We start from the raw sequence: 14,846 nt of genomic DNA, 5'->3' as shown, positions 1-14,846 counted from the left end.
TGCATAGAATTGTGCTGCAAGTTATACAATGCAACCATTGTCTTCTGTGTGTTTTGTGTGGGTTTTTTTAGGCTTGGGAGACTGTCAAGCTGCAATACATGGAAGAAGGTCAGAATGTTTTTGCTACTTTCAGAGAAAAACTCATAGACTACTTCACCATGCAACTAAGGTAGACTTTTCAGGAAATTAGAGAAACAAATAATTCACTATTTCCTATAGTTGACAGATGGTTTTTATAGCTCAGTGGCTAAAAGTCTGAACTGTAGACCAGGAAGTCTTCATCTCAGATTTCACTTCTGCTATAGACTCAGTGGATGGATTTAGGCAAAGCATTAACTTGGGACCAGGGCAAGATTTTTGTGATTCCCAGCAAAAATCTGGCAGTGGGGTCTCAACTTGGTTTTATCTGCTTTTTTCCATTTTATGTTAAAGATGTTTTAATAGTTGTTTTTCCCCCCCAATATCCTTTGCTTAGCTGCTTTGGGTGCTGTTTATTTTAGAAAGGCAGGATATAAATTGAAACAATGTGGTTTTAGCCATCTAAGTTCTACTCAGAGGAGACCTACTGAAAGTAATAGACCAAAGTTAGGCATGTCTATTAATTTCAGTGGGTCTGCTCTGACTATGACTAGTATTGGATCTAACCCAATACATTAAAGGTAAAGGTAAAGGTACCCCTGCCCGTACGGGCCAGTCTTGACAGACTCTGGGGTTGTGCGCCCATCTCACTTAAGAGGCCAGGGGCCAGCGCTGTCCGGAGACACTTCCGGGTCATGTGGCCAGCGTGACATCGCTGCTCTGGCCAGAGCCAGAGCCAGAGCCGCACACGGAAACGCCGTTTACCTTCCCGCTGGTAAGGGGTCCCTATTTATCTACTTGCACCCGGAGGTGCTTTCGAACTGCTAGGTTGGCAGGCGCTGGGACCGAGCAGCGGGAGCGCACCCCGCCGCAGGGATTCGAACCGCCGACCTTTCGATCGGCAAGCCCTAGGCGCTGAGGCTTTAACCCACAGCGCCACCTGCGTCCCCTACCCAATACATTAGATAGACTCTATCCAGATAAGGCATTTTGCAGATGATGTGTTGTAATATTGCCCAATGTGGATGACTATTTTATCAACCCCTGTATTTTGCTTTCTGTTCTCCCATCAGCGAAGAGAGAGTGACTTGGAGGAGTGCAGATGAACTCCCCTGGTTGTTCCAGCAGCAAGGGGACAGGCAAAAGTTGCAGAAGTGCCTGCTGAATCTCTTTGTGTCTCAGAACCTTTATAAAAGGTAAGAAGAACTATGCCTTGGTTTGCAGGTTCTTATTGCTAGTGTGTCATTTCTAAATAAGCACACAGTCCTAGAAATACATACAGACACACTCATTCCAGATAGAAATATTGAGTAACATCATGAGTATCTGATTCAACTACCCCAGTTGCTCAAGAGTTTTTAATTCCCCTTCCTCGGTGCAAATAGCAACAGAGGCTTTGGTTACATTTTCTTTTTGCGCCTTATTTCCCCCATATTTTTTGGCTCGTGCAAGGGAGCCCTGGGTTCAAAAGAGAGGGAACTGCCAGGACCTTTGATGCTGTTGTGTCAGGACTGGGGAGAATGAAAGAGAATCTGATATGCGTAGTAAGCGGGAAGACTCTGCAAAAGATTGTGGTAGTCAGAATTTGGGGGAAAGAACTAAAGTGTGTTTTTTCTCAGCTTTTGTGGGACTGACCAATAAGGCAGAACCAATGGCTGTGTTGATTCATTCTGAGCCATAGCTGAGAATGAGCCGTGGGCTCATGTAAGGAAGAGTTCAGAAACCTTATAGAGTTGAGAAGACTCTTTGGTAGTAGATCTGGGAAAGAGCTGGCCTTGGAGAACTGCTTTCAGTGGGAGTGGACAGCGCTAGGCTAGATAGCTCCTTTTGGCCATACACGTTTATAATTTAACATGCTTAAATGGTGCAGCTCTTTTTATACGGTTTTAGAGGTAGTTGAATTAAGCAGCAAAGGACAATTCAGAGAGCCCATGTGTATACTTGCGAAAGAGTTGGCACGTATACCGATTGTGATGGGGGGGGGGGAGGAGTGCCATTGTGCTGCCCTAGAGACCTCTCCCAAAACTTTGACACGTTTCGGATAACTGGCTCACCCAGCAGCTCATAACAAAGCGAGACTCAGGAGCCCCCCTATCAATTGCTCACCATGGTGTAGCTTCATAGGTTCCTAACTAGAAGAGGAGGAGGATTAAATTGGATACTGTTATTAATATTTCCCCCATGTGGGGTAGTAATTTTGGGGAGATGAGCAGACCTCAGACCTTGATGGACTGCTTTGGCTGTTTTAGACACAGCGTGATGAACATAAGGAATTACAAAGATGTCCACCAAATGTATTTCTGGGGCCAGAACCTTTATTACATGTTCTAGATATAGGTAGGTAGCCGTGTTGGTCTGCCGTGGTCGAAACAAACAAACAAAAAAATCCTTCCAGTAGCACCGTAAAGGTAAAGGGACCCCTGACCATTAGGTCCAGTCGTGGTCGACTCTGGGGTTGCGGCGCTCATCTCGTTTTATTGGCCGAGGGAAGCTGGCGTACAGCTTCTGGGTCATGTGGCCAGCATGACTAAGCCGCTTCTGGAGAACCAGAGCAGCGCAAAGAAACGCCGTTTACCTTCCCGCCGGAGTGGTACCTATTTATCTACTTGCACTTTGACGTGCTTTTGAACTGCTAGGTTGGCAGGAGCAGGGACCAAGCAATGGGAGCTCACCCTGTCGCGGGGATTCGAACCACCAACCTTCTGATCGGCAAGTCCTAGGCTCTGTGGTTTAACCCACAGCGCCACCCGCGTCCCTCTGTAGCACCTTAGAGACCTACTAAGTTTTGTTATTGGTATGAGCTTCCGTGTGCATGTACACTTCTTTCAGATACACTGAAACAGAAGTCACCAGACTCTTATATATAGTGAGAGGGTGGGGAGGGGTATCATGATAAAGCTATTTTTGGCCATCTCATCCCTTGCTTTTTCCTGTAAGGCAGTCGTTAACAGTCAACAGTTTTACCATACCTATCAGCCAATCACCCATTCCCATTCTGAGTAATACCCCTCCCCACCCTGGAAGGAATTTTTTTATTTTATTAAACGTGTTTAGAATTTACTCCTTGGAACATCTCCTGCATCGTATTTCCTTGCTTGCAGGGGCCATTTTGCAGAACTGCTGAGTTACTGGCAGCTTCTTGGGAAAGATAAGAGCTCCATGGCGGCAGAGTATTTTAGCTCCCTTAAACTTTACGAGCAAAGCTGCGAGGGGGAAGAAAGCATGATCTCTCTAGCTGATCTTTATGAAACTCTGGGGCGATTTCTTAAAGACCTGGGTCTTCTCAGTCAGGTAAGTGCATTTGGTGGGCAAAAGAGCAAATGAAAATCTTATGTCCCACAGTGACACGCCACGGGTATGCCATTTTGTTCAGTGTTGGATACACGGAGAACTGTAGTTTTCATTCAAACTGTCCGTTACTTTTGCTATTATTTTTTTAAAAAGCTTTATCTTTTTTAAAAAAATGGAGATAACTATATTTATCCCGGGACGCGGGTGGCGCTGTGGGTAAAACCTCAGCGCCTAGGACTTGCCGATCGCATGGTCGGCGGTTCGAATCCCTGCGGCGGGGTGCGCTTCCGTCGTTCGGTCCCAGCGCCTACCAACCTAGCAGTTCGAAAGCACCTTCGGGTGCAAGTAGATAAATAGGGACCGCTTACCAGCGGGAAGGTAAACGGCGTTCCGTGTGCTGCGCTGGCTCGCCAGATGCAGCTTGTCACGCTGGCCACGTGACCCGGAAGTGTCTGCGGACAGCGCTGGCTCCCGGCCTCTAGAGTGAGATGAGCGCACAACCCTAGAGTCTGGCAAGACTGGCCCGTACGGGCAGGGGTACCTTTACCTTACCTTTATATTTATCCCGGGGAACGTTACAGTAGAGGAGAACACCCACAGTCATTCTGTTAGGTCTCAAGAGACCAGAGATGGAATCTTTGGTTGACATCAAGCCTCTTAAAAGATAATGCAGCCCAATCTGGAGGTAGTCAGTTGAGGGATTGGCATAGTTGTAGAAAGTGATTGTAAAAACCTGTATAAGGTGTACACGGCATATCCCAACACCCAGAGAAAGCAGTGTTTTATTTCCTCCTTCACAATGTATGGAACTACCTTTTTGTTGTTTAGTCGTTTAGTCGTGTCTGACTCTTCGTGACTCCATGGACCAGAGCACGCCAGGCACTCCTGTCTTCCACTGCCTCCCACAGTTTGGTCAAACTCATGCTGGTAGCTTTGAGAACACTGTCCAACCATCTCGTCCTCTGTCGTTCCCTTCTCCTTGTGCCCTCCATCTTCCCCAACATCAGGGTCTTTTCCAGGGAGTCTTCTCTTCTCATGAGGTGGCCTTCATGGATCACTGCCTTGCTGTGTTGAAGGGGCATGAAATAACTCAGAGAAGCTATGAGCTATGCCGTGCAGAGCCACCCAAGATGGACAGGTCATAGTGGAGAGTTTTGACCAAACATGATCCACCTGGAGCAGGAACCAGCAAGCCACTCCAGTATCCCTGCCAAGAAAACTCCATGGACAAAGACAACAGGCATATAAAACTACCTTTTTATATGGAGTCAAACAGACAGTTTGATTCACCTAGTGGAGAGTTTTCAGAGTCACAGAATCATAGAGTTGGAAGGGAGCCTGAGCACCATCCCGTCCAATCCCACTAGAATGCAGGTATCTCAACACGTGGTCTCCCATCCAGTTTATAACCGTCCCGGACCCTGCTTAGCTTTGCAAATGTGCTGGCAGTTTTATTGCAGCACCACTAGGAAGTGGCAGGTGGAAAAGTGGAGAGCTTTTAATAGAATTTCCTGGGCGCCCCCACCTCCATTTTAAAAAAATAAAATAAAAAATATTCTTTTATAGGCCATTGCTCCTTTGCAGCGTTCGCTAGAGATTCGAGAGACTGCCCTTGATCCAGACCACCCCAGAGTTGCCCAGTCACTCCATCAGTTAGCCGGTGTTTATGTGCAATGGAAGAAGTTTGGTAATGCTGAACAGTTGTATAAGCAGGCTCTGGAAATCTCAGAAAATGCTTACGGGACCGAACATCTCAGGGTTGCTCGTGAACTTGATGCTCTCGCAATGTTGTATCAGAAACAGAACAAGTAAGCACAGCCAGTTTTCTCCTTCATCTCTCTCTCTTTTTCTCCTCCCTAAGCTGTTGCTCCAGAGTGGCAACTGGGCTGCAAAACCTCTGGGGGGGGGGGGGGAAATTTGGTTTTGGTACACCAGAAGGGTAGTTTGGGGAAGGAGGTTGTGGAAGCCTTTAGGCTGGGGAGAGAGCCTCCCTCTCTTTAAGCGGACTATAATGGCAATGGGATGTATGCTAATGATGCTTTGATGTTCAGCATTATTTTATGTCTCCCGAAAAATTATAGAGTGGGATAGGAGATTGGTGTGAGGCAGAGAGTACAGTGGTACCGTGGGTTACATACACTTCAGGTTACAGACTCCGCTAACCCAGAATTAGTACCTCGGGTTAAGAACTTTGCTTCAGGATGAGAACAGAAATCATGCTCTGGTGGCGCGGCAGCAGCGGGAGGCCCCATTAGCTAAAGTGGTGCTTCAGGTTAAGAACAGTTTCAGGTTAAGAACGGACCTCCGGAACGAATTAAGTACTTAACCCGAGGTACCACTGTACTGTTAAATTGCCTGGTAGCATTCTTCTTTTCGGTCATCTGTACCAACTGATTTTGTGGGTCTTTTGAATTCAGGTTTTAGGGAATTGTTTTTGTTGGGCTTCACAGATGCTTGCTTCCATCCATGGGCCAGTTTAGATATTTATGGCTCACGTTAATGGGATACAATGGGTGTCGAATTACACCTGTCAGAGCTGCCCGAGGTCCCAGCTCACAAAGGACCAACGCCAGTTCGTTGTTATATACAAAAGTCTTTATTGAAGTTCAGTTTCGATTTCAAAGCCGCGGCGCGCAGCTCTACGTCTCAAACTCTAGACCGCTGAAGCTCCATCTGAATCTCCTCCCCCCAGACACCAGTTTAAGACTCTAGCCTTGCTCCACCTCTTCCTTTGCTCTTTCCTCCTCTGGGTCCGCCTGCCCGCTGGGGTCTTGCCCTTTCTAGACTCTTCTGACGCTGAGTCCCCTGAGTCTTCCCCCTGCCTCCGGCGGGCTTTAGGACCTGGCTCCCAATCCGGGTTTTCTGCTGTCCCGCACGCCTGTACATTCGAACTTGACGCGCGCGCCCAGCCGGCAACCTTTCTCCTGACCGCTACACTGCTCCTGTCACTGCTTCCCCCTTCGGGGAGGCTAGCTGGACCTGACTTCCCCTCCGTTCCCTCACTCTCCGATAGAGGCGTGGCCAGCCCTGACTCATCTTCTCTCCCTGCTGGAGGAGACGCTGGCCCCTTGCTTCTGGTGCATCCCCCCTGGGATCCCCCTTGCCCTGGCCCTCGGCGCCCCCCTCTGGGAATCTTCTGATTCGCTGGAGAAGCTCATGGAATCTCTCGTGCCACTGTCATACTCCCCTACGCTGCCCTCAGATTCTTCCCCTTCGCTCTCCATTTCCTCTCTCCCCTGTGCCTCTGCTCCTGAGCCCCTGACAACACCCATGTCCCACATCTCACCTGGGCACCTGCAACTGTGCCTAATTTCTGTAATCCATGCAGCAAGTGGAATGAAAAGAGGAAATGTGCTTCTGTTTATACAGAAACCCAGTCACTGGTAGCTTTTTATAGGCAGCTGCGGCTGCTGTGTTGTTCTCCATATATAGGCCATTACAGTACTGAAACAAACCCTGACAATACTTTCTCATAAAATTGCAGCCCAAGAAGTCAAGATCTCCCACTACCCTGGTGAGAAAAGCCCGTTAAAAGCACTGTTGAACTCTTAGTAAGTTAGTCAAACAAAATCGTAATTGATTTTATTCATTTTAGATACGAACAAGCTGAACATCTAAGGAAAAAGTCCTTAAAAATTCAGCAAAAAGCTGTGAGACGTAAAGGAAGCCTGGTAAATGTTTTATTCCTTTGTTATATGGTTTTTGCTGTTTCAAGGCTTAAAATATAGAAGGTCAAGGCAGTGAGTTTCTTAATCTCCTTTTTAGTATGGGTTTGCTCTTCTTCGCCAACGAGCCCTGCAGCTAGAAGAGCTCACTTTGGGAAAAGATACGTCTGATAATGCTCGGACGCTTAACGAGCTCGGAGTTCTCTACTACCTCCAAAATAACCTTGAGTAAGTAGTGATTCTGTAACAGCCTACCTGGCTTCCTTTCTCTTAGAACTGTCTGGGAGGGTACCATGATTCCTGACAGGAGCAATGCCGCACAAGTTTTGTAGCCTGCGTTCCATGTGGAAGAAGGAACATCAAATATACAAACTCAGGTTGCAGGTTTGTACCACTGCTGCATTTCCTGCCATTTTTGAAGGAAATGGCCAAAAGGACTTGCAGTTCCAATGTGCAAGTTGTCAGGAGTTCAGCCTACACTCGAGTAGGACCCTGGCAGAGACACAGGCCCGACTGGCATGTTCCCTCCCTCCTGGTCGATTGTTTGGGAGCTTCATAAGCTTTCTTCAGCCCGAACATCACAGCGACCGATGCTAACAGACATCGGCACACTTGGGGATCCGCAGAGTTTGCGCAGTTGCATAACAGATCTCAGATTAGCTTTTGGCTAATCTGCTTTATTTACATATAAAAACACACGGAGCACTGCAACATGGCTCCCTCTCTCTCTAGCATAGTCTCCGTCACTTCCCACTCTGTGGAGTCAAAACATATACCATCATGTGAAAGACAACAATCCCATGACTGCAACCATGGAGCAGGAATTCTAACACAAGTATCTTCCTACATGGACTTTGGGCCACTTCACACCTATCTACACCAGTTTCAAAGTTATAAGGCAGCTTGATTTTTATCAGCTTGGACCGAAGCATAATTTTGCAGCCAGCATTATCCATATGCAGGTGACATGTGAGGTAGGGGGCCAGAATCTGCTGGACAATCCCAATCCCTCTCTACTTATTTTTCCAGATGTGTTAGGCTTCCTCAAACTCAGCCCTCCAGCTGTTTTGAGACTACAGTTCCCATCATCCCTGACCACTGGTCCTGCTAGCTAGGGATCATGGGAGTTGTAGGCCAACAACATCTGGAGGGCCGAGTTTGAGGAAGCCTGTGTTAGGCATTGTGTTCTAAATGTGTATGCTTAATTTCAACCCTACCCCTAATTTTCATAGTGTCTGTTATGTAGAGAAGGGCTACATTATGCACATAGTGATATCAGATGACTTCAGGACCATCAGGAGAAAGACTGTCAAATGTGGTCCTAAATGCAGCTTCTGTTCTCTTATTGGGGTTTTGAGTTTTCTGCTTTGATTTTCGATAAAATTAGCAGATATGTATCAGGGCAGGTCCAACAAACATTGAGCAATCACAGGTCCTGGAGTAAGTGGTGGTGCAATTATGGGAATTGCTATGTCCCTGGCTACCTAGATCATCTGTTTCATTTGCATATGCAAGTGCATTTTAAGGACAGTGGGTATTGCTCATGTGTGGGGCAAACTTGTCTTGCATGAACCAGCACTTGCAAACATGGTTAGGCAGAAACCCTTTTCCTTCTTGAAAGGAAAAGTCAAGGGTTGACAAAGCAAGCCAAATTCCTAGCAGTAATGCACAATATACTGAAGGGTCACGATTCTTCATCAGCAGTGGAACGCACTGTCTTTGGAGTAGAACTATACCATCCTGCAGCACTGGTAAAACAAAGGATGTACAACTGCTCTGCAAGTTCTGGTATGAGCTAATCCACTTTTGATGGATGCATTGACTAAATCACTTACAGTTCTGCGTTTTTAGTCTCGCTGCAGCAGATTAATGGTTTCCCTTAAAACGGACATTCTTCTAGGACAGCAGAGCTTTTCCTCAAACGCTCCCTGGAAATGAGAGAGCGCGTTCTCGGGCCTGACCACCCAGATTGTGCCCAGTCTTTGAATAATCTAGCAGCCCTCAGCAACGAGAAGAAGAACTACGACAAGGCAGAGGAGCTGTACGAAAGGGCACTGAACATCAGGAGAAGAGCGCTGGCCCCAGACCACCCGTCTTTGGCTTACACGGTGAAACACCTTGCTGTGCTGTACAAGAAGATGGTAAGAGCAAAACACGTGTGTCAGGGGCTCAGGAGCAGAGGCACAGGGAAGAGAGGAGATGGAGAGCGAAGGGGAAGAATCCGAGGGGAGCGTAGGAGAAGAGGACAGTGGACCGAGGGATTCCATGAGCCTCTCCAGCGAATCGGAAGATTCACAGAAGGGGGCGCCAGTGGCCAGGGGTAGGGGGTTCCCAAGGGGAACGCCCCAGGAGCAAGGGGGCAGCAGGGACTCCCAGAGCAGTAGTTGGAAATCAGGACCAGCTTCCCCACCAGAGTAGAGTGGGGGGGGGAAGAGTCCCAAGGATCGGGGCCAGTGCATTCCCCACCAGGGAGAGAAGATAAGGCAGGGCTGACCACACCTCCATCAGAGAGTCAGACAACGGAGGGGAGGTCAGATCCGGCCAGTATCCCGGAAGAGGGAAGCAGTGACAGAAGTAGTGTAACGGTCAGGAGGAAGGTCACTGGGTTGGCGCGAGAGGCAAGTTCAAATGTACAGGAGCGCGGGACAGCAGAGAATGAGGATTGGGAACCGGGTCCTAAAGCCCGCCGGAGGGAGGGGGAGGAGCTAAGCGACTCAGCGTCGGAAGAGTCCAGAAAGGGCAATGCCCCAGCGGGCAGGAGGACCCAGAGGAGGAGAGAGCAGCGTAAAAGGTGGAGCAGGGCTAGGATCTTAAACTGGTGTCATAGGGGAGGAGACTCAGACGGGACTTCGCCGGTCTAGGGTTTAAGACGTAGAGCTGCGCGCTGCGGCTTTGAAATGGAAACTGAACCTCAATAAAGACTTTTGTACATAACGACAGCCTCGCGTTGGTCCTCTGTGAACTGGGACCTAGGGGCAGCTCTGACAACGTGTGAATGCACTATTTGGTTTAAGTGTCAGAAGCTCTCACCTAGCTTGGGGCTTTACACAGTAACTTGCGGTGACAGTGCGGTGGAAATAACAGAAGCAGAATAAATTATGCCAAGGATATTAAGTCCAGAGTAATCGCACCGCCCTGCAAATAGTGACATTTTCATTTGACTTCAACCAACGGTTGATGACAGCATAGACTGAGTGTGCTGCATTTCTAAAAGGAAAGAAGACTATAGAGATCTGCCTCTCAGCTCACACTTGCTTTGTTTCCTAGGGAAAGCTTGACAAAGCTGTTCCTCTGTACGAGTTGGCTGTTGAAATCAGGCAGAAATCTTTTGGTCCAAAGCACCCGAGTGTGGCCACTGCTTTAGTGAACTTAGCAGTTCTTTACTGCCAGATGGTAAGTTTTCTCTGCCCTCTCCTTTTATACACAATATCAGGGATGGTTAATGAATGATATGCACAACATATGCCACATTTCAATGTAGCCAATAAGAAGAGGGGGGAAAACACCAGATTAAAATCTCTATTGCAACTCCCTCAAATAAATATAAAATGCTGATTTTAAATAGGACTAAAAATGTGTGTTTTCACATTAATTGGAAGCAGACACAGAGGCACAGCATAGTATTATCGTAAGATCTCAGGGCGGTTCACATTTTTGTATAGCTGTATAGTACTTTTTGTAAGGGACGCGGGTGGCGCTGTGGGTTAAACCACAGAGCCTAGGACTTGCCGATCAGAAGGCCGGCAGTTCGAATCCCCGCGACGGGGTGAGCTCCTGTTGCTCGGTCCCTGCTCCTGCCAACCTAGCAGTTCAAAAGCACGTCAAAGTGCAAGTAGATAAATAGGTACTACTCCGGCGGGAAGGTAAATGGCGTTTCCGTGCGCTGCTCTGGTTTGCCAGAAGCGGCTTAGTCATGCTGGTCACATGACCTGGAAGCTGTCTGAGGACAAACATCGGCTCCCTTGGCCAATAAAGCGAGATGAGCGCCGCAACCCCAGAGTCGGTCACGACCGGACCTAATGGTCAGGGGTCCCTTTAGCTGCCAATGGCCCATCCCACTTGCACAAGTCCTTGCTTGCTAGCAAACCCCCAGAGCATGATGGAACCTATTAAAAACCTCTAAGCAGGAGCCCACAGGTGTTAGGTTGGCTCACTTACCACTCATCCCTGCCCTTGCCCAAATCCTCTGGCATGCAGCAAGATTTCTCTCTCACACACATAGCAGTTTGGATATGAAACAGCAGGGTTATTATTTTCTCAATGTTTTCCTTCAACCTCCTCCCTGACTGCCACACAAGTTAGTTCACAGGAAGGGATATGTGCGTTCTACTGGACATAATTTGCATCAGGCAGATCAGGCTCCCTAGCAAAGCCCTTACTCACATGGTTCCTTTGGGAGTTTCACAGAGCACCCTTTCTTATCTGTTTATAGTGCAGGACAGAATAGGCAGAAAACCCCAAGAGACACTTTGCAAATACACTGGAAAATTATCCTACGCAAACCTCACCTACCATACAGTTTCTGTTTTTTGTGGTTGGCTTGCAAATGAGGATATCAAAGCGCTTTGTGAGTAATAGCTGGCGATCTCTGAAAAAGACTCATGACTTCTTCAAATGTTTTTCTTTTTTGGCAGGCAGGCAGGGAGACAGACAAACTCTGGCTGAAATATTTGGTGTTCATTGCTTACATTTTATTCATTCCTTTGGACTCAGTCTGCATTTGGGCCAACCTATGAGCCTAGCTTTTCTCATCTTCAGAAGTTAAGCCTTGCACAGCCTGTTTTAATTCTTTGACTTGGTGTCCTGGCTTAATTTATAAAAGTTGCAGCACCCGTTCTTGCCTTCCAGCTCTCAGATTTTTATCATACCTTAGCCAAAATCTGAGAGTAGTTACAAGCTATACTCTTAGGCATAGACACCTTATGGTTTCCAATAGTTGGAATGTAACATTTTAATGAAACTTAAGTGTTTAGCTCAGATCTGAACAAACACTTTTGGCAATACCTGTTATCTTTGTGCCCTAATACTTCTAGAAAAAGCACTCTGAAGCCTTGCCTCTTTACGAACGTGCGCTGAAAATTTATGAAGACAGCTTTGGGCGGATGCATCCTCGTGTGGGAGAAACATTAAAGAATTTGGCTGTGCTTAGGTAACATTTAATCTAACCAACCTACCTTGTTATTTTTAAAAAAGTGTATGTGTGCACTACTTGCTTACTGAATAATCCTAGGTTCACACACCAGATCTTTGGACCAGAGCCAAAAGCTGGGGGGGGGGGGGGTCAGAAGTACCTGGCAAAGTTTCTTTGAAGCTTTTTAATGTGATAAAGGTAAAGGTAAAGGTACCCCTGCCCGTACGGGCCAGTCTTGACAGACTCTGGGGTTGTGCGCCCATCTCACTTAAGAGGCCAGGGGCCAGCGCTGTCCGGAGACACTTCCGGGTCACGTGGCCAGCGTGACATCGCTGCTCTGGCGAGCCAGAGCCGCACACGGAAACGCCGTTTACCTTCCCGCTGGTAAGCGGTCCCTATTTATCTACTTGCACCCGGAGGTGCTTTCGAACTGCTAGGTTGGCAGGCGCTGGGACCGAGCAGCGGGAGCGCACCCCGCCGCAGGGATTCGAACCGCCGACCTTTCGATCGGCAAGCCCTAGGCGCTGAGGCTTTAACCCACAGCGCCACCTGTACCCCTTTAATGTGATACAGAAGTAGTATATTTTGATTTGGGGGTGGGGGGTGACTTTAATCTTCAGAAAAATGGGAAATATGAGTTAATGTTCTAAAACTTTTTTCAGTTCTACTACTATTCTGCAAATGTTCTGGAACAGCAATGTGGAATGTTTTTTGTTTCTTTTTTTCCTCTCATTCCCCTCCCCCCCCCCTTACCCCAGCTACGAGGGAGGAGATTTTGAGAAGGCTGCCGAACTCTATAAGAGAGCCATGGAAATCAAAGAAGCAGAGACTTTGTTGATTGGTGGCAAGGCAGCGTCCCGTCATTCATCCAGTGGAGACACCCTCAGTTTGAAGAGTGCTTTCTCTCCCAATGTTTTTTTGCAACATGGACAAAGGTGATGACTAGGTAGAAAGGTAAAGGACCCCTGGATGGTGAAGTCCAGTCAAAGGTAACTATGGGCAGCAACGCTCCTCTCGCTTTCAGGCTGAGGGAGCCGGCTTTGTCCACAGACAGCTTTCTGGTCATGTGGCCAGCATGACTAAACCACTTCAGGCGCAACGGGACACCGTGACAGAAAATAGAGCGCACGGAAATGCTGTTTACCTTCCCGCCGCAGCAGTACCTATTTATCTACTTGCACTGGCGTACTTTCGAACTGCTGGGTTGGCAGGAGCTGGGACAAAGCAACGGGAGCTCACCCCGTCACGGGGATTCAAGCTGCCGACCTTCCGATTGGCAAGCCCAAGAGGCTCAGTGGTTTAGACCACAGCGCCACCCACATCAAATGGGTTTGTCTGAATAAGAGGAGGATGGCATTGCCCTGAACACCTTTTCCCCCCCAGTATTGCCAAATGTTTTGCAGACTGTTCCACACAGTTAAAAAGTAGTTTTAGTTATATTGACACTCCAGTCCTGCATACATTACATGGATTTAAGTCCCATTGATTATAAGGACAGGTACGTATATAATCTATAATACCTTTCTTAGGTGCAGAGTCTTTCCAGCAAGAGAAAAGAGGCCCAGGTGAAGCAGTAGAGGTGCAGAAAGATGGAGGTTCTTGATTTGAGCAAAAGCAGGGAGATGCTTCCTGATTGGGGCAGAAAGCTAAGTTGCATGCCTCCCTTATTTCCAGCCAAGTAGAATTATCCAAGGTGAGTTATCTTCCACAAAAGGAACAGAGGCTTCCCCTTGTTTTTAACTCGCTGAACTCAAAACTGTCATTTGTCCTGCAGTTTACAGAGGAAAGCCAACTTCAAACTGGGTTTTATGATGTTCATTTGTTTCAATAGACCATAGTTAAGCTTAACCAGAAATTTTGGTTTGGACACAACACAATTGAAAGTGATGGCTAATGAACTCCTTGTAGCTGCACTAGAGAAGATAGGGAGTACACAAGCCCAAGGCTTATTCGTGTTACATAATAATCAGGTTTTTTTAGTTACAGCACCTTCTTTCCTTGACCAGGTATAAAGGATTTGTTGGAACTGAGCTGTCATTCTGTAATGTCTTTTCTTACTTCTGTTGGATTTAATGTGACTCTACAGTCAGAGCTTTTGATACCAAGAAGAGGGCCTTCTCGGTGGTGGCGCCTGCCCTGTGGAACGCCCTCCCACCAGATGTCAAGGAAATAAGCAACTATCTGACTTTTAGAAGACATCTGAAGGGAGCCCTGTTTAGGGAAGTTTTCAATGTTGGATGTTTTATCATGTTTTTAATATTCTGTTGGGAGCCGCCCAGAGTGGCTGGGGAAACCCAGCCAGATGGATGGGGTCTAAAGAATAAATTATTATTATTATTATTATTATTATTATTATTATTATTATTATTATATCTCCAAAGTGGAGAGAGAAAAAAACATTTGACTATCAATCTTTCTGTAAATTATGAAATTTAAAAGCAGTATTTGTAGCTGTCCAGTTATACTTCCTTTGAGATATACATTAAATTGTGAGGAAGTGAAACTCTTAACTGAATAGCCTGCTTTGTGTTTTGCACATATTCAAAATCTAGATCCGGAACTCAAAGACCATGTACCATGTACTCTTGAGCTGTATGGGGTGCTTTTCTTTTGACCTTCAGGAATGGCTTATGTGTGGGACAGACACACAGCTATAGTTGGCGGCTGGGCATGAAGAAATA

General features: G+C 47.1%; 1 protein-coding gene across 3 annotated transcripts in view; it reads left to right on the top strand.

The window, feature by feature from the left end:
- Window positions 1-14,846, top strand: part of NPHP3 (nephrocystin 3) — a 224,095-nt gene that overhangs the window by 42,989 nt on the left and 166,260 nt on the right. For all 3 annotated transcript variants that reach the window (XM_079947171.1, XM_079947170.1, XM_079947169.1), the window contains 10 exons: window positions 72-169; window positions 1,152-1,274; window positions 3,180-3,369; window positions 4,936-5,177; window positions 6,965-7,040; window positions 7,135-7,262; window positions 8,935-9,175; window positions 10,302-10,427; window positions 12,068-12,183; window positions 12,924-13,111. In XM_079947171.1, coding sequence (XP_079803297.1) covers window positions 72-169; window positions 1,152-1,274; window positions 3,180-3,369; window positions 4,936-5,177; window positions 6,965-7,040; window positions 7,135-7,262; window positions 8,935-9,175; window positions 10,302-10,427; window positions 12,068-12,183; window positions 12,924-13,104 — 1,521 coding nt within the window. In that variant the 3' untranslated portion in view covers window positions 13,105-13,111. The remainder of the gene's footprint in view (window positions 1-71; window positions 170-1,151; window positions 1,275-3,179; window positions 3,370-4,935; window positions 5,178-6,964; window positions 7,041-7,134; window positions 7,263-8,934; window positions 9,176-10,301; window positions 10,428-12,067; window positions 12,184-12,923; window positions 13,112-14,846) is intronic.

The sequence above is a fragment of the Podarcis cretensis genome (assembly GCF_951804945.1).
Source record: "Podarcis cretensis genome assembly, chromosome: 12".
NCBI classification, from domain to species: Eukaryota; Metazoa; Chordata; class Lepidosauria; order Squamata; family Lacertidae; genus Podarcis; species Podarcis cretensis.
Note: the sequence above shows the minus strand (reverse complement) of the source record. Positions and strands in the feature narration are given on the sequence as shown.